General features: G+C 36.9%; 7 protein-coding genes across 9 annotated transcripts; 4 read left to right on the top strand and 3 right to left on the bottom strand.

Moving 5' to 3' along the window:
* Positions 1 to 58: 58 nt before the first annotated feature.
* LOC110843870 (crossover junction endonuclease MUS81) lies at positions 59 to 2,574 on the top strand. Its single transcript, XM_022089920.2, has 8 exons — positions 59 to 341; positions 417 to 552; positions 640 to 1,057; positions 1,145 to 1,227; positions 1,295 to 1,415; positions 1,493 to 1,946; positions 2,048 to 2,167; positions 2,231 to 2,574. The coding sequence occupies exons 1-8, from the start codon at positions 207 to 209 to the stop codon at positions 2,483 to 2,485; spliced, it is 1,722 nt and encodes a 573-aa protein (XP_021945612.1). The 5' UTR covers positions 59 to 206; the 3' UTR covers positions 2,486 to 2,574.
* Positions 2,552 to 9,281, top strand: LOC118434286. The gene is made up of 13 exons (XM_035847376.1): positions 2,552 to 2,679; positions 2,968 to 3,272; positions 4,691 to 5,652; positions 5,728 to 5,958; positions 6,030 to 6,158; positions 6,242 to 6,572; positions 6,645 to 6,733; positions 6,801 to 6,902; positions 6,972 to 7,161; positions 7,219 to 7,628; positions 7,719 to 7,801; positions 7,868 to 7,949; positions 8,031 to 9,281. The coding sequence occupies exons 3-13, from the start codon at positions 4,924 to 4,926 to the stop codon at positions 9,180 to 9,182; spliced, it is 3,528 nt and encodes a 1,175-aa protein (XP_035703269.1). The 5' UTR covers positions 2,552 to 2,679; positions 2,968 to 3,272; positions 4,691 to 4,923; the 3' UTR covers positions 9,183 to 9,281.
* A 68-nt stretch (positions 9,282 to 9,349) lies between these two features.
* LOC118434545 (uncharacterized protein DDB_G0283697-like) lies at positions 9,350 to 11,365 on the bottom strand. Its single transcript, XM_035848320.1, has 2 exons — positions 10,178 to 11,365; positions 9,350 to 10,111 (listed from the first exon to the last, which is right to left on the bottom strand). Exons 1-2 carry the CDS (start codon positions 11,294 to 11,296, stop codon positions 9,371 to 9,373), a joined length of 1,860 nt encoding a protein of 619 aa, XP_035704213.1. The 5' UTR covers positions 11,297 to 11,365; the 3' UTR covers positions 9,350 to 9,370.
* A 673-nt stretch (positions 11,366 to 12,038) lies between these two features.
* LOC110843193 (fatty acyl-CoA hydrolase precursor, medium chain) lies at positions 12,039 to 15,390 on the bottom strand. Its single transcript, XM_022089150.2, has 16 exons — positions 15,161 to 15,390; positions 15,041 to 15,084; positions 14,665 to 14,963; positions 14,466 to 14,576; positions 14,301 to 14,366; positions 14,119 to 14,226; positions 13,918 to 14,039; positions 13,614 to 13,839; positions 13,525 to 13,540; positions 13,354 to 13,454; positions 13,165 to 13,283; positions 12,982 to 13,088; positions 12,762 to 12,898; positions 12,661 to 12,688; positions 12,492 to 12,592; positions 12,039 to 12,415 (listed from the first exon to the last, which is right to left on the bottom strand). Exons 1-16 carry the CDS (start codon positions 15,387 to 15,389, stop codon positions 12,187 to 12,189), a joined length of 2,043 nt encoding a protein of 680 aa, XP_021944842.1. The 5' UTR covers position 15,390; the 3' UTR covers positions 12,039 to 12,186.
* Positions 15,391 to 16,002: 612 nt separating this feature from the next.
* On the bottom strand, positions 16,003 to 19,511 carry LOC110843192 (cholinesterase 1). The gene is made up of 19 exons (XM_022089149.2): positions 19,272 to 19,511; positions 19,139 to 19,182; positions 18,776 to 19,048; positions 18,606 to 18,674; positions 18,458 to 18,505; positions 18,340 to 18,362; positions 18,179 to 18,213; positions 18,075 to 18,116; positions 17,966 to 18,006; positions 17,782 to 17,897; positions 17,518 to 17,710; positions 17,392 to 17,433; positions 17,182 to 17,326; positions 17,013 to 17,105; positions 16,828 to 16,934; positions 16,599 to 16,761; positions 16,477 to 16,503; positions 16,331 to 16,403; positions 16,003 to 16,246 (listed from the first exon to the last, which is right to left on the bottom strand). Exons 1-19 carry the CDS (start codon positions 19,435 to 19,437, stop codon positions 16,105 to 16,107), a joined length of 1,842 nt encoding a protein of 613 aa, XP_021944841.1. The 5' UTR covers positions 19,438 to 19,511; the 3' UTR covers positions 16,003 to 16,104.
* A 411-nt stretch (positions 19,512 to 19,922) lies between these two features.
* LOC110843190 lies at positions 19,923 to 21,150 on the top strand. Of its 3 annotated transcripts, none has more exons than XM_022089148.2 (5): positions 19,923 to 20,057; positions 20,131 to 20,248; positions 20,323 to 20,530; positions 20,617 to 20,702; positions 20,791 to 21,150. In XM_022089148.2, the coding sequence occupies exons 2-5, from the start codon at positions 20,153 to 20,155 to the stop codon at positions 21,046 to 21,048; spliced, it is 648 nt and encodes a 215-aa protein (XP_021944840.1). In that variant the 5' UTR covers positions 19,923 to 20,057; positions 20,131 to 20,152; the 3' UTR covers positions 21,049 to 21,150. The 3 variants fall into 3 exon arrangements, with proteins under 3 accessions (XP_021944840.1, XP_035703240.1, XP_035703239.1); XM_035847347.1 differs by lacking the exon at positions 19,923 to 20,057 and having other exon boundaries at positions 20,064 to 20,248; positions 20,791 to 20,907; positions 20,973 to 21,150; XM_035847346.1 differs by lacking the exon at positions 19,923 to 20,057 and having other exon boundaries at positions 20,064 to 20,248.
* Positions 21,151 to 21,330: 180 nt separating this feature from the next.
* Positions 21,331 to 22,845, top strand: LOC110843188 (charged multivesicular body protein 5). Its single transcript, XM_022089146.2, has 5 exons — positions 21,331 to 21,710; positions 21,796 to 21,947; positions 22,025 to 22,190; positions 22,271 to 22,501; positions 22,582 to 22,845. The coding sequence occupies exons 1-5, from the start codon at positions 21,642 to 21,644 to the stop codon at positions 22,630 to 22,632; spliced, it is 669 nt and encodes a 222-aa protein (XP_021944838.1). The 5' UTR covers positions 21,331 to 21,641; the 3' UTR covers positions 22,633 to 22,845.
* The last annotated feature ends 2 nt before the right edge of the window (positions 22,846 to 22,847 follow it).

Here is a 22,847-nt window from a genome sequence, read left to right as displayed (position 1 = left end):
TTCATTGGTATGCAAAATTCAGTCCATGCAACAAATCCTTTGTTTACTCGTTAGCTGGCGGGAGCACTGTTGACATGATCAGTCCTGTCTTTTTTTCAAGCCGTGCAAAATAATAACAAACTCGCGTTTTGACTAAAAATAAAATAAACTTATAATTTCTTAAATTTTGATTTCGCCCTGTGTTCGTGTACATTCTCATTTTAGTGATGAGCCAGTCGATAAAATCTACTCAATGGAGCAATGTCAAGGCTTGTGCAAATCCAATATTTGAACAGTGGTTAACAGAATGGCGAGAAGATGCAGTTCAAAAGAATTCCAAGATGCAGTATGTTTACGGAAAGGTTCAGTTCGTCGTAATCATTTACCTCTCCTCTGCTTTCTTTATAAGTAATGTGCAAATTTGTAATAATTTTTAGGCGATATCCTCCCTGAGAAAATATCCCTTGCTCTTACCAAATGGGAAAGCCTGTCTCATTCTTGAGTATTTTGGACCCAGTATTGCTAAAATGATTGACCGAAGAATGCAGCAAGAAAATATGAGTTTGGATGACGGTAAGTAATAATTATTTTATGTCGAGTTTATAAATTATTGATAAAACGAGTGACGTTTTACTTAATAATGTGTAATGCATTATTAAGGATCACAAGGATTCGAAGATTTGGCAGATTCTCAAGTTGATCCTTACAAGAAAGTTGCAAAAAAGCGTCAGAAAAAGGATGGACCGTCAGCCAATTCTAGTCAGAGCCAGGATGACGACGACCTTGATGGGTCACAAGGACCTGCAAAAGTAACAAAGCTTCAGAAGCGTGGAGGAAGAACGTACGTCCCAGGTCAACGTACAGGACCATATGCACTATTAGTGGCACTGGGACTGCGAGAAAGCAAACCAGGTTATCGTGGGTATATGACCAAAACTGAACTAGTCCAAGAATCTCAACCCCATTGTGAATCTTCAATGAGTCGAAGTGAGGTTGCAGGGGGGAATTACACGGCTTGGAATTCTATGTCGACTTTAGTTAACAAAGGATTAGTGCGTAAAGAGGGAAATCCTACAAAGTAATAATACTTTTGTTTCTGATCTTTGCATTTGATGGTATAAATCGACTTAATGATGAACATCAATATATATTCGTATTTTATTAGGTATCTGTTGTCCACCGAAGGTCGAGAACTGGCATCAAAGTTGCTGCAAGTAGATTTTGGATTGAGTCTCACGCCTATTCCAGGCAATTACACATAAATTTAATTTGCATTTAATAAAATATTAAGATTTGTCTCTGATATCATATCTAGAAAATAGTGATGAAAATGGCAGCCAAAGCTCCGCCACCAGCAATATGACTAAGTATCGAACTCAACTTGAACCAGGCCAATTTGAAATTATCCTTTATGTGGATACTTCTGAAACTTCGGGGTAAGCCCAATAAATAATACGTTAGTTTATTTTAAAATAATTAGAATTAGTTGTCAGCCTTTTAATTTTTTGTCCAGGAGATGCAAAAAGGATGAAGTAATTGGAGAACTGCGAAAAAATGGGGTCAAAATGGAGGTGGTTCGCCTTTCTGTTGGAGATTTCATCTGGGTGTGCCGTGAAATAGTGCAAGCGGGTCACAGCTCTAAACGGCTAACAATTTCTCGCAGTGCGGAACTGGTTCTTCCATACGTCGTGGAAAGAAAAAGATCTGATGATTTGGCTCATAGTATCAAGGATGGTCGTTACCACGAGCAGAAATCAAGACTGAGGCGAACCGGATTGCAGGTCATTTATCTTCACGAAGAATATGGGAAAGGACAAGGAGACTTTGGACTTGCTGAGGGAGCATTGAAACGAGCTATAGCAAACACTCAGTTAGTTGATGGATTTTGGATCCAGGAAACGAGTAATATTAAGGACACATGCTCATATTTGACGCATATGACTCGTCATTTCAAAAAAATGTATGAGGTAAGTACGGAATGCATTTGCTGTTAAAATATTAACTAGGCACACTGATGACTTGTCGAGTTTTTATTCATAATGAACTCACTAAATATCCTATTTTACAGAGCAAGAAAGTTTCCGGGTGTACGAAACAGGAGTGGCCAACTTACAAGGGTCTTGAGACCCCTTCAGAGACTTACTTTATGACTTTTAGTGATTTTAACGATTTTGGCACTAAAAAAAGGGTAATATTGTTTATCTAATGTAATAATTTAAATGTATTAATGCAAATTGAAATACGCTTATAGACATGGAAAATCACGGAGATGTTTGCTCGTCATTTGGTGCGCCTTCGTGGATTATCAATTTCAAAGGCTTCTGCAATTGTTAAACAATATCCAACTTTCGCCGCCTTGATGAGTGCATATGAGGAATGTTCATCAGAAAAAGAAGGCGAAATGCTTATTTCTGGAATTTATTTTGGTAATACTGGTCGCACTATTGGACCCGCTATTAGTAGAAGCATCTATAAGCTGTATAACTCTCCCACTTTCCCAAAATAGAATAAGTTGCACACACATTATTTTATTGTATTAAACCGTGATATTTACCTTAAAATTTGATTGCAATAATAAATAAGACATTCAACATATTTTTCACTACTACTGGTAGTAGAGTGATTAAAGTTTGAGTTCGGGTACAGTCTGTGCATCCTAGTGAGCGAGTTGACTTTTCCTGCTCGCCACTTACCAGTAATGTAAATGATTTTTGTCACCAAAACTTCTAATTTGCAGCTAATACAAAATGGATTGATTTCGTTTTGGTGGCAATAAATTCCTGAGTTTGTGCTTTACAATTTCCATTGGGCAAAAATTCCATAATAAATCTCAAAGAAAAGTATTGGACTGAAACATGTAAGTTATCATGTTTTCAGTCCAATACTTTTCGTTGAGATTTATTATGGAATTTTTGCCCAATGGAAATTGTAAAGCACAAACTCAGGAATTTATTGCCACCAAAACGAAATCAATCCATTTTGTATTAGTTGCAAATTAGAAGTTTTAGTCGGGATTGTTCTCCCTTTCTGGTTCGCGATGCCCCGTTTGGAGTTTGGGAACGGTCACTCTCAAAATCCAAAGCAACTTTTTACATGCAACTGCCTGCCTTGTTTACATGAAAATCAGCTGCTCTCTTCGCCCCGCCCCCCTCCATAGAAAAAAATCTCTCGGTACACAAGGAGACGCAACCGTCGTCTCTGTCTTTTAGTTATGAGATTTTTTAAACGTATATGCATTCTTAAGTGCCAAATGCAACATTGCAAGATTATTTGACACTTTATCAATCTATAAGGTTACGACAAATGGCCGAGTTACAAAATAAATTTTCATTTTTAGAAAACTAAAAATTGTTGAAAATATGCCATTGGTTACAGTTGGAAATGTAATTTTCAGTCAAAGTGCTTATGGAACCGTCATGTCCGTCCGTCTGTCCGTTCGATCATTTTACGATAACTTTCGTTAAACTCGTCCTAGCGACTTTAAATTTGGTATGTGTAGTATGTGGCAAATGAGGAGTTAAATTTGAAGATGGGCGAAATCGATTAAGTGGTTGACCGGTGGTGGTCATCTGGGTGGGTGGAGTATTTCAAAATCTGAAAATTGGCATTGAGATTGCTAATGGTGTCTAATTGAAGAATATGAATTTAAATTGGGAAAATTTTCGACTGGAGGGACCCGATACCATACCGATTGTTGAAAATTATCCAATCGAGCTGAAATTAGTGCAGAGATTGCTAATGGTCCCTGATGAAAAAATATGAATTAATATGTGGAGGGACCTTTAAGGGGGTGACCCATATCGATTTTTAAAAATTGTATTAAAAAGATGAAATTCGCTCCTGACACTCGTAGAAGACTGAAATTTGGCATGACCCCGTGGGGGTAGACTAGATTGAAAAATATAAAGTAAATATTTAGATTTTTCCACAGAGATTTAACAAGGTGACACACTGCTTTTTATATTAGTAGAATAAAAATGAAATAAATATTTAGATTTTTCCACAGAGATTTAACAAGGTGACACACTGCTTTTTATATTAGTAGAATAAAAATGAAATAAATATTTAGATTTTTCCACAGAGATTTAACAAGGTGACACACTGCTTTTTATATTAGTAGAATAAAAATGAAATAAATATTTAGATTTTTCCACAGAGATTTAACAAGGTGACACACTGCTTTTTATATTAGTAGAATAAAAATGAAATTCGGTATCATGGGTAAGGGCACATCGGACTAAAGAATATGAATAATATTCATATTCATTGAATATGAATATTTTTGTGGGCCCAGCCCAAACTCCAGAAGACTGAGACCCGTAATGGTTTTAAAATTGGTCAAGGAGCTGAAATTTTGCATGCTGGATTATGGGAACATTTTTGCCGATTACGAATAGTAGTTGGTGCAGGTCGTCTGACTAAAAGTTAGAAGCTGACACTGACCCTGACTCGGGCTAAATAAACGCTGTACACTGTTTCAAGTTTTCAAAATAGTACCCTCGAGATTTTGATCTTAAAAAATCAAGCTGAAAATTACGATGATTTCATCTTAACGAATTAAGTCTCTATGTCTGCCCATTCAAAAGTTATTAAAGGTCAAAGTCGTTGGTACACAGGCCCAGGAGATGTGTACCAACGATTTAAAAAATAATTATTTTATTTGTAACTCCACCATTTGTCGCAACCGTTAAAAGACCCAAGAGTTACCTAGATACTAAATGTCAAGCAATCGTGGCAACATTGCTACAACTTGCTCTCTTTTTGACATGAATGCACCATTGAAAATTGGTCGCTAAGATATTCTTAGTATATAGATTTAAATATTACGCATGACTGCTCAATTTTGTTACCAAAAATAAATAATTATGATTCAAATTTGTAGTCTGAATTCATTTGCTTATACAATTTGGCTAATTATTTTTGTCAACCATCCCCTTTCTCACAATGGACATTAACGGGAACATAGAAGAGCTGGACAAGATCGATTCAAGTGTCACACTTCATGTCAACCGAAATTCAGGTGTGACCCCAAGTACCTCGTTTCCTATTATCCAACGACCCAGCGGATTACTTCCCAGACAAAATTCTGGGATCAATGCCATCCTCGACACCGACTTGATGATGGTAGGCGGCGACCTTTCCAACAAGGATGACGGATCTTCGACACTGTTGCAAACTTCGGGAAATGGTCAGATTCGGAATTCGTACGAGCAACCGTCAATCACGTCCAGAGTACATCCACACCATCACCACCACCACGTACCCCTCCGACTCAGCAAAATTCTTCACCAGTGCATTCGTCAGGGAACTGTGGGTGGAAGGCCCCCCTCAGTCTTAAACAAGGGGTTCTTAGAATCGGTAGGAGAACAAGTTCGAACCATCAAGAGCAGGCCATTCGCAAATGAATCCGAATTTAGCTTGGAGCAACGCTTGCCAACGCCCAAATTCAGCGAACCATTCTCCCAATCTGCATATACTATTCACAGCAATCTTGACGAAACTTGCAATACGCGTGTGTCATCACGAACACGGCCGGTAACAACTAATGTGTCTAATAGTAGCGTAAGTCAGGATAGATCGAAATTAGATACTTCAGTAAAATCCACCTCCAATGAGATCGGAATTAATGGAAAGGATGCTGCCAATGTTAACATCAACTTAACCTTAAAATTGGTAAAACAGATAAATTTTACTACCACAAGCTACTAGACCACCTAATTTTGTAATGCTAATAATGACAAATTGTAGAGCCCACTGGACAGAAATTCTTTCGTCGGGTATGATTTGAACAGTTCAAGTCACAGCCATAGTTCTGCATTTCCTGCTGAAGCCACAAAATCAACTTCTGCTTCAATCACAAAAGTTGAGAGTTCAATGCAAACCGAAGCAGCTGAATGCCAGAAAAATGAGGACAAAGGAATTAGTAGTCCTGACTGTGATGGGAGTTCAAAGTCATTGGATTCTATTTCTATCGTTTTCGTAAATTATACACCAAATAAAAATTGTAATTTTACTCACGGTAATTGTATTTTCTTAAAATCATTTAATAGGACCCTTCTGCAATAAATGTCGCAACAGAGAGCTCGGGATGTGAGCAGGAAACATTTGCAGATGATAATTTGGAGAAATTGGGACCCGACGTTAAATCAGTGCTATCTGCAGAACTCGTTACATGCGATGTACGTACACATGATTGGTGGCATATATTTCAATTAAATTAATTATGTATGGATATTTCTGAAACTTTGTTAAAATTCTCCAGGAACCAACGGAGCATTGCTGTACGACGGAAACTATTTGTACTTCCGAACCAAGTGCAATGGGAATCAACTCTATCAAAGAGATACCTAAAGAAGAAAATGAAATATCCTCGGTACTCGAGTTAACGACTGATGAGAAAACTGAAAAAATTGGTCAGATGGACACCACTGAAATTGAGAGCAGCTTAGATTACTCAGAGGACGCAGTGAGCAAAGAAGACTCGACGGAATTTATGTTGGCTACAATTGCAAATGCTTTAGAAATAACGGGAGGCCGTATGAAAACGGCCGCATCGTCCACATTGTCCCTCTTGGCGAATCTTGTTTCGATGGGTAAATACTTCATTAGGCTTAATATTGGTTAATCTATTTGAAAATGAAGCTAATATATATTCGTTATTTCAGACGTTAACACGGAATTTGACGAAGAAACAATGAACGCACTCGAAAGTGACCTGCCAATTAAGTTAATGAGGATTTTGGGTGTTCCTAAGGTATGAGTGAAAAATTTGACATTTATATCGTAAAAACATGGAGCTCAAAATTTTCACTGTTCCAAAGAACCTGCGACATACGATCTACAGTGAAGCGTGTGGTGAGGTCGAAGTTTTACAAGATCTCGGAACAGGAACTTACGGTGCCCTGACCACCGTGATAAAATGGGTACCACATACGATGTACTTATTTTCTTGGCCAAAACTCAGATAAAATTTCCTGCCTTATTTAATTTAGATTTGTGGTGGTAAAAAAGGCAGGGAAGATTTTTTGTCTGTAATGCGAACTCTTTCTTCCGTTCATACTGAGGTTGACTTTGATTCAGAAGTGTGGAATGAGCTGAGCAAACAAGTTGAATCAATTACGGAAACAGTGGATAACGTTATTTTAGATAATGTGGATGCTGCCGAAATCTTGGGAGATTCCCGTTAGTTTCGTTATCCTAGATTTTTGCAAGCACTTTGTTGAATTTCTACGTATTTAGTTGTCGATTTTGTGACTTCGGTGACCACACTGGAAATGCCATCAGAATTGACTGATATGAATGTTGAATGCAAAAATGAAAATGATACGAAGACGAACCAAGAAGATTTCATGACATCGCAATACATTGAGGATGGAAAGAGTGATCAACAAACCAATGGTCTCTTGACCACAGCCGAAATAGTGGACATTAACAATAATTACTTGGTGTATTCAAACTCTCAACAATTTGTCCCCTGCACAGAAGACATTTCAAATAACAACAGAGGCAATTTTCATGAGTATCTAAAAAATGTCAACGATCCCATTGTTATCAAAAGTTCTGGAACGGATGAATCTCTTTTATTACAACGTGCTGAACCTATCGCCTACGAAAGCAGCAGTTTACTTCAATACAAAATAAATCCAAATGTAATAATTATTACCTAATTTTTCAAATATATACAACAACTTGAGATTCCTAAACAAAACATAAAACCTTAATTTACATAATATAAATAGGTATTCAGGCAACAGCTCGACAATACTCAGCGAGATTTGCTTGGGATTTCTGAGAATAAACTTTCTACTGAAATGAACAATGTGTAAGCAGATAAACTTTAAGTACAACTAATCATATAATTAAAATATAATTCTTTATGCGCTAACAGCGAAAGAATAGGCGACGATGTGCGTGTACTTAATTCGGTGCCGTGTGAAGACGGGGATGTCCAAGAGAATTACAAAATTGAAGCACGTCAAAAAACAATATTAATACTATTTAATTACACCAATAGCACTAATGTGAAAATTTTTATTTGAATTAATTTGTAGGGTCCCATCGACAACGATGACCTGCTGTTTCCTCACTTCTTAGACGAACATATTGCTGAATCAGCAGAACCAGCCAGGGCCCCTCAAAATCTGCAAAGCTTCTTTTCTAATCGCACCGTGAATACCACGAAGCATCAGAGCATCAAACCAATGGATGAACAACCCCGCTTCATTAACCCAGTGAATGACGATTTGAATCCTTCCGTTTCATCGTCGTCAGTTGCATTTAGGAACAAGCTTCCACAAGCACCACCAAACAGCGAATTTTCCTTTGATAGGATGAAGCACGATGACAAAGTAATCAAGGATATGAGTAAAATTTCAAAACTTGTACATCAACTCTATCAAGATTTGATCCCACCCGTTTCAAAGAAACTTTCGGTAACCAAAACTACATCCAAACCAGAACCTTTGCCAAGTCGAATCCCAGTTCCTCGTGCCACATTAAAGCCGTTGGCAACTCCTCGAATGAAAATTTCACTAGTTGGACAACCATCGCAAAACTGTATACCAACAGCTAGTGTTTCAACGGTCTCACTGTACCACGCATCCAGAGCCACGGATTCTGATAGGTCATTCATCCAGTCAAATCCATTGGCCAAACAAGATGATGATCAAAATGCAAAGCAATACCAAAATGTTATTTCCACCTGCACCTACAATTGTGAAGATGATGACGACCAATTGTCCGTGGCACCAACGGTTGGGTCTTCTTCTCACCACAACTATTCTAAAACGCGTGGTGGTCGCTCATCCTTTCTTCAGCCTACGATCAGCTCTATCAATAAAGCTAAGCTGAGATTGAATTCAAAATTGTCAATTGCTACAACAGGGTCCAGCACTTCTTTGACTAGAAATATTTCAACAACGTCAAATGCATGCATTACTCAAAATTGGGTGGCACAAAAATTATCCACTTCGAGCATGGAAAGCAATGCAACCTATTCACTCGATGATAACAAACAGTCGTCGTCGGCAGTCCAAATGGAAGATTATTGTCGCAATAAACCTCAAGATCAAATCAGTTCCTACCAACAAATGTACCAAAAGAAAAACATTTCCATTGCAAAACAGTGTATGAAGTCATTTAGTCAGAAGTCCAGCTCTTCGCCAGTATCAACATCTGCAAAGCCTCGTTTTGTCCAATTCTAACAGTGTATTCACATCATCGTAGGTGATGTATGCAACGATTCATCGTCATCAAACTAAATTGAGCGTAAAAATAAAGTACTTTTTAAAATACATCAGCAATACATAATGTATTATACACTATGTATATTTATTTATTTATATATTATCATTAGTTTTTGCATTTTGATGATTCTTTTAATGTGAAACATCTATTCCATTTTCCAAAGTGGATTCCATTTTCCATAAATTATTTGAGGTTGGATTTTCGGGATCCGATTCTCGTTTAGGTGGTTGCTTGCGGGTTGTTGGTCCGGGTTCATGGGCAATTGATTTTGAAATTCATTATCGTAATAATTAATATAATTATTATCTGCATTCATTGATGGACTTTGGTGGAAAACTGTTGGACTACCGTATGTTGGTACTACTGGGGTTGAATGACTGTCTGGGGGCATCGCATAATTCCCATTGTTGTTACTATAATAATTAAATCCATTGTTCCTCATATTTGTGTAGTGCAATCCTCCTCTTCTGGGAGTTCTACTGCGATATCTTAGCCCAACTAATCTGTGTATCTTTCTTGGAATCTGGTTAAACTTTGCAGAAAAAGGTCGTGGTGGAGCCGTATATGGTGGAGGGGGATTTTGATAAGGTAGACCAAGGTTGGTCTCGATATTCGGCTGGGGTAACGCTAGTGGAAACCTTGGAAAACTAATTGATGCCAATGGTGTCCCCATTTGGTCGTCGGTTTTTATGCCACCTAAATTTCTCTCACTATTTTCATATTGATAATCATAAGCTTGAGGAAATGGGGTAATTATTGGCGGTAGTGGTGGTCGCATAATCCTCATGGGATGGTTCGGCGGAGCAATCGGGTAAGTCCTGTATTCTTTGTTCTTGGCAGGACGTGGCAATTTGTCGTAAATACTTTTAGGGAAATGTCGTTGGCCCTGAAATGAAGATTGGTCAACATATTTGCAAAGAAGTGTGCATGATTTACAACTTTAAGTACTGACCTTCACGACTGTCTCACTATGACCCGTATTTCTATCCGTGTAAAACAAGTCTGGTCTTCCTCCACCACTTGCCAATTTTAATAAATTTTCGAAAAATGTTGCCTGCTGTCCTCCTCCTCCGCCTAATGTCGATGTCTCCTTAAGTTGATGCAGATCTGGTTTGTTATATTGGTCAGAATCAAAACTTATTCCACTTTGTGGTTGGAGTAAATTGTGGTCACTACTGTACGTCACCTTTAATGGGACATGCTTCTCGTAATCTCGATCCTTTTCGTACTCATCACTATCATCATAATTTTCTTCATCATCATATTTGGGCTTTTTGTACTTGGGTCGACGTGGACGTCGCTTTCTTGAACCCCTTTTTGGCTTCCTTCGACGTTTCCGACCACGGCCCCTACTTCGCCACCACCACCAACCCCTTCGACCTCGCTTCCTTTTCCTTTTGTGACCTGCACTCGAGTCAGAATCCACATGTAAATCAAACCCGTCTTCATCATCATCATCATCACCGTCATCAAATCTTGAATCCCCATCTCGTGTACCTTTTGGAGGAGGACGTTTACGCCGTCGCTTCCGTTTCTTACTTCGACCAAAGACAGAGGGGAGTTGAAATCTTTGTGAGAATGGTTTGAGGGGTGACATCAAAAAATTCACCAGGGCGGAAGAGCTGCTGGACGATTCGAAACCACGGCCCTCCTCTTCGTCTTTCCTGTTGGAGCCTGACTTGTGAAATCGTAAGTTAGACGAGTCGTCTTTGTTTTTTCTAACCTCTTCGCTACCACTTTCGTTGTATTCATATTCGACCGGGTGATGAAAACTGTCGTCATCATCTTCTGGCTTATCAGAATAAACTCCATCATCGAATTCGGGATCTTCTGACAACATTTCTACTGCTGTCAATAAAGCATTGACTTTCTTACTTCGGTTACGAGTTGTGCTAGATGATTTATTCAGCGTGTCGGGCTGTTTAATACGATCTGGGGAAAGTATTTGACCATATTCTGGAATATTCCAAAAATTGTTCGGAGTAGGAGTTTCACACAAAGAAATTAAACACTGTGATGTAATTAGTATGAAAATTGTTATTAGAATTTGAAAATGATTGAAAACTTTCATTTTCCAACGTAAAAATGTAAGGAAAAATATAAATTAAGGTTCACATTTTTGGATTTAATAAAGAATCATAACCGCTCTCTGAAACTGACCAACTAAAAGAATAAGCGGCGATACCATCAGATAAATACCTGAGTCCATAATAATTTATGAACTCTTGTAGGAGCAATGTTAATTCAAACTATTTGAAAAAGAATAAGTATAATAATTTGAGAAAGTGGAGAAAAATGTCGTATCAAAATTAACAAGTGTCTTTTATTCTTGAAACTGACATTGTCTTAAAATCTCTAAAAAAAGACTTGTGGTCATTCATATGTCCGTCCGAATGCCAGCCAGGTTAGCGTGGTTGGTTTTGAGGTTTAGATTAGAGTGTAAATTACAGAGCATTCCATGGAGGCGTCACAAGAAGTAATAAATACTGACAGAACAATGAGCTTGAGATTCATGATTATATGGTCTTTGAATTTAAAAAATAGACTACGTAAAGAAATAAGTAAAAATGTCACCTATTTCGACCACCACTATTTTAACAAGCAATGATGAAAATTGCTATAATTTTGTCCCCATATACTTACTAGTACCCATCGTATGTCAGTGCCCTGTAATTCATTTGCTATCATAGTGTATTAATTGCACATAATATCGTACCTAATGGTTAAAATTTCGTGACATGCAGTTGTAGGAATATTTATTTATTTTGGACGAAAAGTCATTATGTGTAAGAAAAAATTAAGAAAAAGACAAAAAAGAGTAGAATGGTGGCATTTACTGAAGATGCTGATCCAGAACAAAGATAACAAAGTTATGTTTTGTAATTTACAATTTCGCATGTTTAATTTGCATTCCAATTTTAAATTTACGGACGACAATTTTATGCAGAATAGAAACAGGGCTTAGAAATCTTTGAATAAACTTGAACTTCGAATCCAATCATAAAAATACATCGTCGATGTTGGCTCCGAAGTAGGTGTCCAGTCAACAAAGAGTTCTGCACTTGCCCCCAGCCAGTGATCCGGAGCATCGTGCACATTCTTGTCGTGACGACCGAGTTTGAGATATGGATGGGTCAGGGCGTCGTACGGTTCCCAAACGACAGGTGAGCCCGCTGGGCCATTTGGATCTCTGATTACATATTATTCAATTGAAAAATGGAATCTTGATTTCATTTTATCGTCCTTAGTCCATATTACTATCTCACCGATGATAAGCAAAATTTATAAAGTACTTCATCCATCTTCGACTAACTTTCATGTCTTCATTAATGAGAGGTCCAAGCCAGAAGAAATATATCAGATCATCCTGTACCAAATTACGAAAATTACAATAAATACAGTTCACGGCACATTTAATGATTAAGTAATTCATACCGTGTGACATATTCCACCAGGAATGTACCTGAAGAAGCATTGAATTAAATTATATTACATTCAATTATTTGAATACAAGACTCTATGCATATGATTCATACATATTCCCCCATAAAAAGTTGTACAAACTCCAACGTCCCACATAATCCAAGCTGTAAAAATATGCATGTTTCGTCAACCTAGACTGGAATTTGAGTGTCTCGAATTCTCCAGCCTTGAAGGCCATAACAGTAACCATCTAAATGCAAGTGTTATGAAATTATTGTCATACGAATGGAAAATATTAGTTTAAAAGTATATAAATTTGTCAGATTCACGTACATCTAACAGTCCAGGTAGCTTATCCTCAAGGATCCCAGTCGCTGCAGCTTCACCCAAATACGTGTTGGCCATGGTGTGATAAAGTTCGCCACTGTCATCCCTAATTCCTGAAATGATTTTAAATAAATATTTCATGATTTCACAAATGCATTTGACCATTACAAATATTTGTTTTCTATGTACCCAAAGTTTTAAGCAGGGTTGGAAGTAGATCGTTTCTTAGGAAGGTTTCGTTCTTGTCCAGTCCGTGGGGTTTCAAAAAGTTGTTGTAGATATCGTCCAGTGGATAAGAGCCATCGTGTCTGTATTTAAGCATTATGTCGCTTAAAATTATATCTAAAAATATATTATAATATTAAAGTCAAACCGCACCTAGTTGCTCCCAGAACAACAGATACATTCCGTTGCTCCAATTTCTCCAACGTTTCATAAGGATGGTTTGGCATGAAAATAGGAATAGTAAGACTCGGAGCCTGTATTAAATATGCATGCAGATTTTAATTTAAACATATATTGTAAATATAAATTTTTCACAGTACTTGCCTGAATTGACGGCATCCTGTTTAGAATGATATACCGTGTAGATACAAAATACAAGAAAAAACTGATAAAAATTAAGCAATTTTTCATACCGAGCATCGTATCCCAGCCTTCCAGCATATTCTTCTTCGTGTTTCCATAATGCTAATGCAGTCACAAGGCCATCTAAACTGACCGTCTGCATGCATGTCGTGATGGTGGGGATATCTTCAGGAGCGTCTGGATGGTAGCAATCACAGAATTCGGCGATTCGAAGATGATTATCGAGGCTTGGGTGCTTAGAGACTGCCCACACGCTTATCGCTGATCCAGAAAATCCTAAACACAATACCCATGTTAATTGTTTTGGTGCATATAAATAATGAGCCAGAAACTACTCAACATATTTGTACTTACCCCAAACTCCATGGAACAAGTTCTTATCCTTTGTGAGAGGGGTGGTCATAAGATTTGCTACAATCATGGAACCGGCAGATTGGCCGCTTATTGTGACTCTGCCGGGGTCACCACCGAAATATCTAATTGATGTAATTTAAATATCAAGTATTTAACGTATGCCTTGTTATTTTTGCACGCATTTTAGATCTCATTTCCTACTTGATATTTGCCTGAACCCATTCCAGCACTGTGATAGAATCGTATAATCCAGCACAACCAGGTGCATCATCCGTACCGAGATTGAATGCTCCAAGGACGCCCAATCTGCTAAATTTTAGTTTATCCATCAGAATAATTTGGCATTTTATGAATTGACTAAGTTTTCCGTAAATAATAATTACTAGTTCATTGTCACAAGGACAACGGGGTCCTCCAACATTCTTAGTCCGGTAAATGCCGATCCCCACCTTGTTGGATATATTCATAATTGATTAGTTCGTATGTTACGAAAAAATGTTTTCAAAAAAGTTAATACACGTAAACCATTAGATGATTATTTGTCTCACACTGAATCGGAGCCTCCCCCGTGATAGAAAACAACAACTGGAAGAAGTTCACCTGGTTCTGGATTCTGACCATTTTCAGGAATGTGTGGTGTGTTAATATTAATTGTCAGGCTATGTGAAAACCATAAGATTTACATTATAGCCAAGCATTTCGCAGTAATTTTGTATAACTACTTAATAAAACGCATGGGCATTTTACCACGTCTCGTTTCCCATAGATTTGACGGGCTCTTCCTGGAATGCTCTTTTCCTTTCTTCCGAACTGCTATATTGTCGGAAAACCTCTGAAAGATTTCTTTTCTGTTGATGAATTGCTCGGAAAATTTGGGGAAGGTCTTGAGCTTTTGAAAGTAGTTCTGAATTTTCAGTGCCTTCATTCTCTCTGGGAATTATACCAGATAAATCAAAAAGCTCTTGTTGGGGACATAAAACCAATATTCTGTTTGCGACAAAGGGTTCACCGGTCGTAGTCAGTGGTTTATTATGCACTGCAGAAGGCTATAGTCAGGAAGGAAAATCCACTTACAATGACAAGTTAATATTATAAGTGTAAAAATACTGAGAAAAAATTATACCTTGAATCGATTTACGCCAGTGTAAGACTCCTCATCAGCATAGGCTGTAAATCAAAAATAGAATATAGTTTAAATGCACTTACTATTTCAATGTCGAGTGGTAAATAAATAGAAACTCACGTATTCCATGAAAGGTCCAGTATGGAGTTTGATCCCTCGAAGTGACTCCTTGTCGCCCAACGATTGTTCCCAATATAGGATGGACGACATGTACTTGGCCCCCATCTTGACCCCAGGTCAAGGCCAGCACAGCAAACAACAGCCCCCCTACTAAGACCCACCTTCCCATGCTTAAGTTGCTTATCTTCCGTTTCACACAAAGTCCAAACCCGAACTGGGCGTATGACATTGAATTTTGAATTATGATTGGTCATTGGTTGGATTAATTACTGATTGGATTAATCTATTGATGGTCAATACATTCTATCGAACATCATCTTCGTATCAAATCAACACATTTACATATTTTATATGTCAAGATACCGTCGTTTATCAAAATACAATTTTTTCAAGTGCATTGACCAATTCTCATTGTTTCCTTAAAATATCAGTGTTTTCAAATGTAGACAGGGTGACACAGCTACGCAAGTAGTTGAAATCGTTCGGTAGCTTATCGTGACATAAATGACACTTGAAAGTATTGGTTAAATGTTATGTTATGCATGACATGGACGCATTTAATTGTTTTGCAATCGAGAAAACCCAACCCATTTCGATATAATGGTTGTGTAGTGTTTCGCAATTCTTTAATAATACAATGCGCACATCTTGGGTTATGGCTACTCCTCTTATGTGTATATATATGCTTATCAAGATAATGCAATATATGGTAACCTTACCAGAAGAATCTATTAAATCCAATGATTCAATTGACAATTAACCTTTAACAACCTCGTGCCAATGACAATCTCATCACCTTTTTATTTCCATCAATAAATCAATTATGAATTTAATCTCATCAATCAATTTTTCATGTTAAATGGTCCGACATTTTTATTCAACTTCTAAATATATACTAAAGAATATTAGCAATATATTTGTGATGTCTTAATGGAAAAATAATTTTAAACGATTTCTAGAGCATTATCAATCCAGGAATCTCGACATTCATATCCAATTGAATCTGTCGCATCAATTTTCAGGAATGGATGGGTCATCGGATCATAGGGTTCCCAGAATAAGAGCTCTGATCCATTATTTGGAGTTCTGAAATGGCACCAACCCATATTTTGTATATTTGCAACTTGTAAAAATGTAGGTACTTATGCGGAAATATGTAAATATGTTTACCCGTTGTATGCAAAGTTCACAAAGTACTTCACAAGGCGCTCCGCCACTTGATAGTCTTCGTTGATTATTGGGACTAAAACACATTACATAATTGATATTATTTTGTGTCCATTAATTCTATTTTCGCACTTTATCAAATGACTTACAAATTTGGAAGGTGAAAGACATGTCATCTGAAACACAAAAAAACAAATCAATTATGATCTTTTGTTGGTGACTCGTCTTAAAATTATTACTTTCAGCTCTTTGTTAAAACTAATGTACTGACCAATGTGAGGAACACCACAGGGAATTTCGGACTCTCCTCCCATATCGCAAGTCGACCAAAATCCAGCAAAATCGAATGCATAGTAGAATGAATTGGGATTCACGCTAGCATGCTTTTCGACTAATTCCCAGGCAGGCGCCTTGAATCCCCAAACGGAGGTCAACTACATTGTTACAAAAAAACACAATAAGCAAACTTGATATAAATAAAATTGGCATTATTTTATTACGTCAATAAGTCCGGGAAGCATCTCTTCAAATTTTCCATTTTTCATGGCATCTCCGAAATAAGTTTTTCCCACTATATGCTGAAACGCACCCGATTTATCCGTTGCCTCTATTTGCACAATGTTGAATTAAATGAGTAATGAACAAGTTCGTGCTTAGCTACTTAAGTATGCATGTGATTTCTTACTCATGATTTTTATCATTTGGTTCAGAAGATCGTTTTTCATAAAGTCTACGTCATCTACCAAATTGTTTTCTACCAAGTACTTCTTATAAACATCTGAACAAATCCATAAATATTTTAGCCCAACATTGCATTATTTCCTATACTTTAGTACTTGTCACAAGTCACTTACCTTCAAATGCGAAACTGCCGTCGTGTCTCGTGGCCCCCATTATCAAATTGGCAGGATTTTGCTTTCCTTTCATTAAAATTTCAGCCGGCATCTCTTCCAAGAATTTGGGGATTGTAATCAGTGGGCTGTGCTGGACACTGGGGACCTTTGTGACAAAGAATCAAGGAATTAAGTTTTCCTTATTCAAAAAATTTATGAAGATTTGCATACTTTTGCATCGAAGCCTAACCCTCCAGCCTTCTGGTGTTTGTTCTGTAAACAAATTAATTGTATAATTAGTACATTTATCAGATTAAAATTGATAGGATTCATAGATGGATACAAATTATCTCTTACCGAGTATCTGCTAAGAGCCTGTCTCAGCACTCCTTCCTCTGTGTCTCGCATGCAGGCGTAAATTGCGTTATAATCGGTATTTTCAGCAGGTTCCTCACCTTCAACGAATTCAGGGTAACAACCGGCAAGGAAGCAAACCTCAAGATGATGCTTCAAAGAATTATACTCTGCAGTGCCCCATGTTGCTAATGCACTAGAACGAAAATGATAAAACATGGAATATATGTAGCACCTAACATTGTTCATAAAAATATAAATGCATACGAGCCGGATGCTCCAATGACTCCCGTAAATTTTCCCTCGGCGAGGGGAGAAAATAAAAGCATGGACGCCATCATGCTTCCCGCAGAATGACCATAGACAACAATTCTGTCTTTATCCTTTAATTGTTATGCATAGTTAGAGCAACAGTAGCAAAATTATATTGGATATTATCCTATTATCTTACTCCTCCAAAATGGTGAATGTATTTATGGACCCAATCGAGTGCTGCAAATTTATGGTGATCAAAGCTTTCTCACAAAATCTTAATAATTATTTCATAGAGATTTGAATACCTGTAAGAGTGTCGTACATGGCAGCATTGCCTGGAGCATCATCTATTCACAAATTTTACCACATATATCACTTTTTATTTTACTTATTTTCTACCTAATTTTACCTATTCCCAAATTTAAAGCACCCAAAACCCCCAACCTGACAAAAAATTATTTACATTACACAAATATATAGTTACATATGTGTCAAATTCAACAATTGAAATCCAACTCAATTCAATTTAACAATTGAAGAAATTTACGACAAAAAATTATAAAAACATACCTATAATTGATTGTTACAAGCACCTATAAAACAATGCCAAGTTGTAGATACATAATTATGCATATGACCATACATGTATTCATTTATATGTATTTTTCTATATATGACATATTCATACCACATCGTGCTTCATAAATTTGTGACCCATGAATGGAGCTCCCCAGACCTGAGTTTCCCACACATTATTTTTAGCATTACGGAATTATATGTAAATTAGGTAGTGTACTATCTTGGACTGTGCATTATTGTGGAAGGTGTAGGAATACCTGAGTACTTGATCCACCATGGATGAAAAATATGACTGGCATTTTCAGTTCTTCCCCGTCTGCTGGGATCTAATATGCAGTTAGATAAGAGTTGTGAAACAAGCAAGTAAAAAAAACTTAACTAATGCACAATGATAAATGATAGATTTATGCATGTAGTTAAGATTAACCTTTGGTGTATTAATGTTAAGGACGAGACAATCTTCTGTTTCTTGCCAGTTCGGCTTATTTTGATCTTCCCTTGCGTTTGGTTGATTATCGATTGGGTCCTCATCCTCTGTCCACTTCCAAAGACCTTTTTTGAGGATGTTGAAGAGGTTGGCGGTCGATGCGTTCATGTCCTTGGCCTTAGTGAACATACCCTGAGGGCAGACAACCAAAGGGTCGATAGCGAGAAAGTCGCTCCCATCTTCGGTTAGTGGATCTTCTCGAAGGACAGAGGGCTGCGTCATTTACAGTGTTTGTCACATTTATGCGAAATACATTTAGTATGTAGTACGATAAAAATTAATGAATTTTGTATCAAAAATAACCTTGAACCTATTCCCTTGGGCTGTATCATGTGCATATGGGATGCCTAAAATTTTAAGTTGGCAGCTTTAATTTGGGCTTCTTTTATTACTAAAGGGATTAAACATACTGTTTTAAACTAGAAATAAAAATTACTATGAAACACGTAGAACTTCCGGGGTGACTCCAGTGAATAAGTAAGCCAGGTGAGCCCTTGGATCGGGCCAAGGCCTGGAACAGTGACTCTTGCATCTGGATCCAGAATTTGACTTTTTGCAACATTAGCTGCAAGAAGCACTACTAAAATCAAAGCTGACTTCATTTCGATATATGTTGAAAAACTTCAAGCACCAAGTTCTGTCCTAATCGAAGACCACCGAGCAACTAGTTGGACAATTAACTTATCAGATTCTGCCTCATATTTCTGTCCCATTGTCTCATATTCAGACCAATAAATTTAATCAATCTCAATATCTACCTTGATAATTGTCAATCAAATCTTCAACCTCATACCCATCGTTACGCAATGTCATTGTCATCGTCAGTTGTATCTGTGCATATATTCTCAATCGACACTTATCGCTGAATCAATCATTAGATTGGAAATACTTTATGGAACCATTAATTTGATAATTTCATCACATTGATTGAATAAAGCTCATATCTGTTTTACAGAAACTTGGACAACCATGTAGGCAAAAGAGACATTTAAAAATAGGATTTACAGGACTTAAATCCCATATGTGATCTTCTGAAGAAGTTAGAATTTGCAAAGGTTGATGGGATGCATCATGCACTAGAAGCAGAAGCGTGTTTTAGCAGCAGCATATAAAACCATGTTACATGCATATTTTTTTACAACAATGACATTGACTAACCTTTAAAATATTGGGATCTACATACCTCCAACTTCATCTTGCGAGACAGGTTCATCTTTTCATGGTAATATGTCAGTGTTTGTTAGTAGTAATTATTAAGTAAGCATCATATGGTAGATTTTGTCTGCATTCTATAGGTTTTCAATTTCGTTGCAAATTATGGGAAACGACAAAATAAAATTGTCACCCACAATAGCTGGGTACTCGAAATGCTCGCATAAGACGAGAGCGACAGTTATTTCATTCATATATTGGGTAAATTCAGTAGATATGTATAAACATCAAGAAACATTTTGCTATACAATTGACCATTTATTGATCTTTAATAGGTGATTTCAGGCATAATACTAATCAGTCCTTGTCTATCTATCGCGTACGTCGTTTTGGATAAGGATGAACAATTTTACGAAGCAGTACTAGATGAGAACACGTCACTCGAGTTTAGACAAAAATACATTACATTTTTTACATCACTTTACAATGCTGACAAATCAGGGATTTTAATAACAAATGATTGGCCTTTAATTAATCGTTTCAGTATGTTTGATATTTCGTACACACCTTCACCTTATGCTAATTCTAATCGTGCACTCTTTATATTATTATTCTGAAATTGATCTTAGTTTATGGATCGTGGACATACTTATTTGCAATTTATTGGATCATTCAAGTTGTCCTGTGTGCCAAGTTGATGCAGGGAGTTGAGCAGGTACTATATCAATTTTCAGACATTAATAACTTAAAACTAAATATTCCACTGCAAATGGTGCTCATTTTTTTGATAATTTGCAAACCAGGAAAATTTTTGGAAAATGAATGCTTGGTACGAAGGTCAAATGGGAATTTTGATGGCGTCAAGCGTTGCTTCATTCTCCGTGCTCGGATCTCGAATAATTTCACCTGAGCTATTCTATGTACTTGTCCTAATCGCAGTTACAACAACCCTCTTGAACTGCTGGCTAATTTACACAGTTTTCAGGTTTATGCAGCAAGTAGGAGCCAAAAACGATGATAAACAGAAAGTTAAGCCATTCACTCTTGCTGATAAGTACTAATAAGTACAAAAGTTATACCATATGAGATTTGGACAAAATTGTACAAAAGTATGTAAAGCGTATGAAATTATGGAAATGAAATAAATCACAATATAATATGGATTTTCCGACTTTTGCTTGTGCTACTTTTAATTATAATTATTAATTAAACACTTGTAATGACTAATAATGACATTCCTCATTATCTGATCTGACCTGACGTCACATAATAATCCATACGAATACCAAGTTCCCCCATGAGCATTACGTGTCGTTAGAAAGCTGGGTGTAGTAGATTCTTTTGAAGTGGGTGATTCACTCGATCAACAACATTGCAAACTTGTCATCTGTTCTTGTTTTTAGGAAGCTTACTCCTTGCTTTTTGTCAATCTAAATCTGAAAAATTATTTTAAACTTGAAAAATCTTGAAATTCATAGTTTCATATCCGTTCACAATATAAAGGCTTGTTTTAACACCAACTAATACGTCAATAATTTCGTCCCAATACGTCTCATTGTCTCAATCATAAACATAAATCAACAAATTAAGTTCATTTCATTACTGTCCCCTCTTTGTCTTTAATTGGTACTTTTCTTTAAAAAATACTGTAAAAATGAATCGTCTCTTTGGAAAAGGAAAGGACAAGGCACCCCCTCCTGATCTGGGGGCTTGTATTTCAAATGTGAGTTATTTATACTTAAATCATATTCAGAGACATTTTTATTTGTAAGTGTAATTTTTTGTTGGTCGACTTATAAATTGTGTAGGTGGACAAGCGAGCTGAAGATATGGATAAAAAGGCAGCACAGTGTGAAGGCGAGTTGAGAAAAATTCGAGAACAAATGAAGAAAATGAGGGATGGTCCGGCGAAAAACGCTTTAAAGCAAAAGGCTCTAAGGATTCTGCAACGAAAGAAAATGTAATTTATTTTATTATTATGGATAAACATTTACATAGTTCAATGTTTGAACGTGTTTTTTATGATTTTTTTTTCAGGTTCGATAATCAGTCAGACAGTTTTAGATCACAATCCTTCAACATGGAACAAGCAACTATGGCGTTGCAGACTGCAAAGGACACCCAAGTTGTCGTGGCTGGGATGAAAGCTGGAGTTAAAGAAATGAAAAAAGAGTTTAAAAAGATTGATGTGGATAAAATTGAGGCGAGGATTTTATGATATTTATTAACATACGTTATACCATCATTATTTACAACCATTATAAAAATATATCAAATTTGCAGGACTTGCAAGATGAATTGGCAGACGTTCTTGAGATATCTGAGGATGTACAGGAGGCACTGGGGCGCAGTTACAATATCCCTGATGTTGACGAAGACGAGTTGGAGGCCGAATTGGATGCACTGGGTGATGAAATTGCACTTGATGATGACACCTCATATTTGGACGAAGCTGTTCATGCTCCTAATGCTCCAGATAAGGAGCCCTCAAGACCCGGTGCTGTTAGAAATACGGTACGTATATTTGACACTTGCATATCAACGAGTTTCTTAACTGCGTGTTCAATATCAATTTATGTGTTCAAAAATTCTAGGATGGAGTTCCTGTCGATGAGTTTGGGCTCCCCCAGGTCCCAGCAACATAAAATTATCAGAACTATTACAACTTTACTACTTATTATCTTACTTTCATTAATGTTGATCCAACCAGCCCTTTTTCATTTGTGAAAGCTTATTGCCAGTGAAAATTTTGTAAAATGCACGCAAGTTCCCATTTACATGGAATGCTATTAGAGCTGGCGAATTCTACAATATTTAATAACCAGTATATATAATAAATTAATAACATGAAAGATGAACA

Source organism: Folsomia candida, unplaced genomic scaffold (genome assembly GCF_002217175.1).
Source record: "Folsomia candida strain VU population unplaced genomic scaffold, ASM221717v1 Fcan01_Sc002, whole genome shotgun sequence".
Classification (NCBI taxonomy): Eukaryota; Metazoa; Arthropoda; class Collembola; order Entomobryomorpha; family Isotomidae; genus Folsomia; species Folsomia candida.
This window is presented reverse-complemented; position numbering and strand designations above follow the sequence as displayed.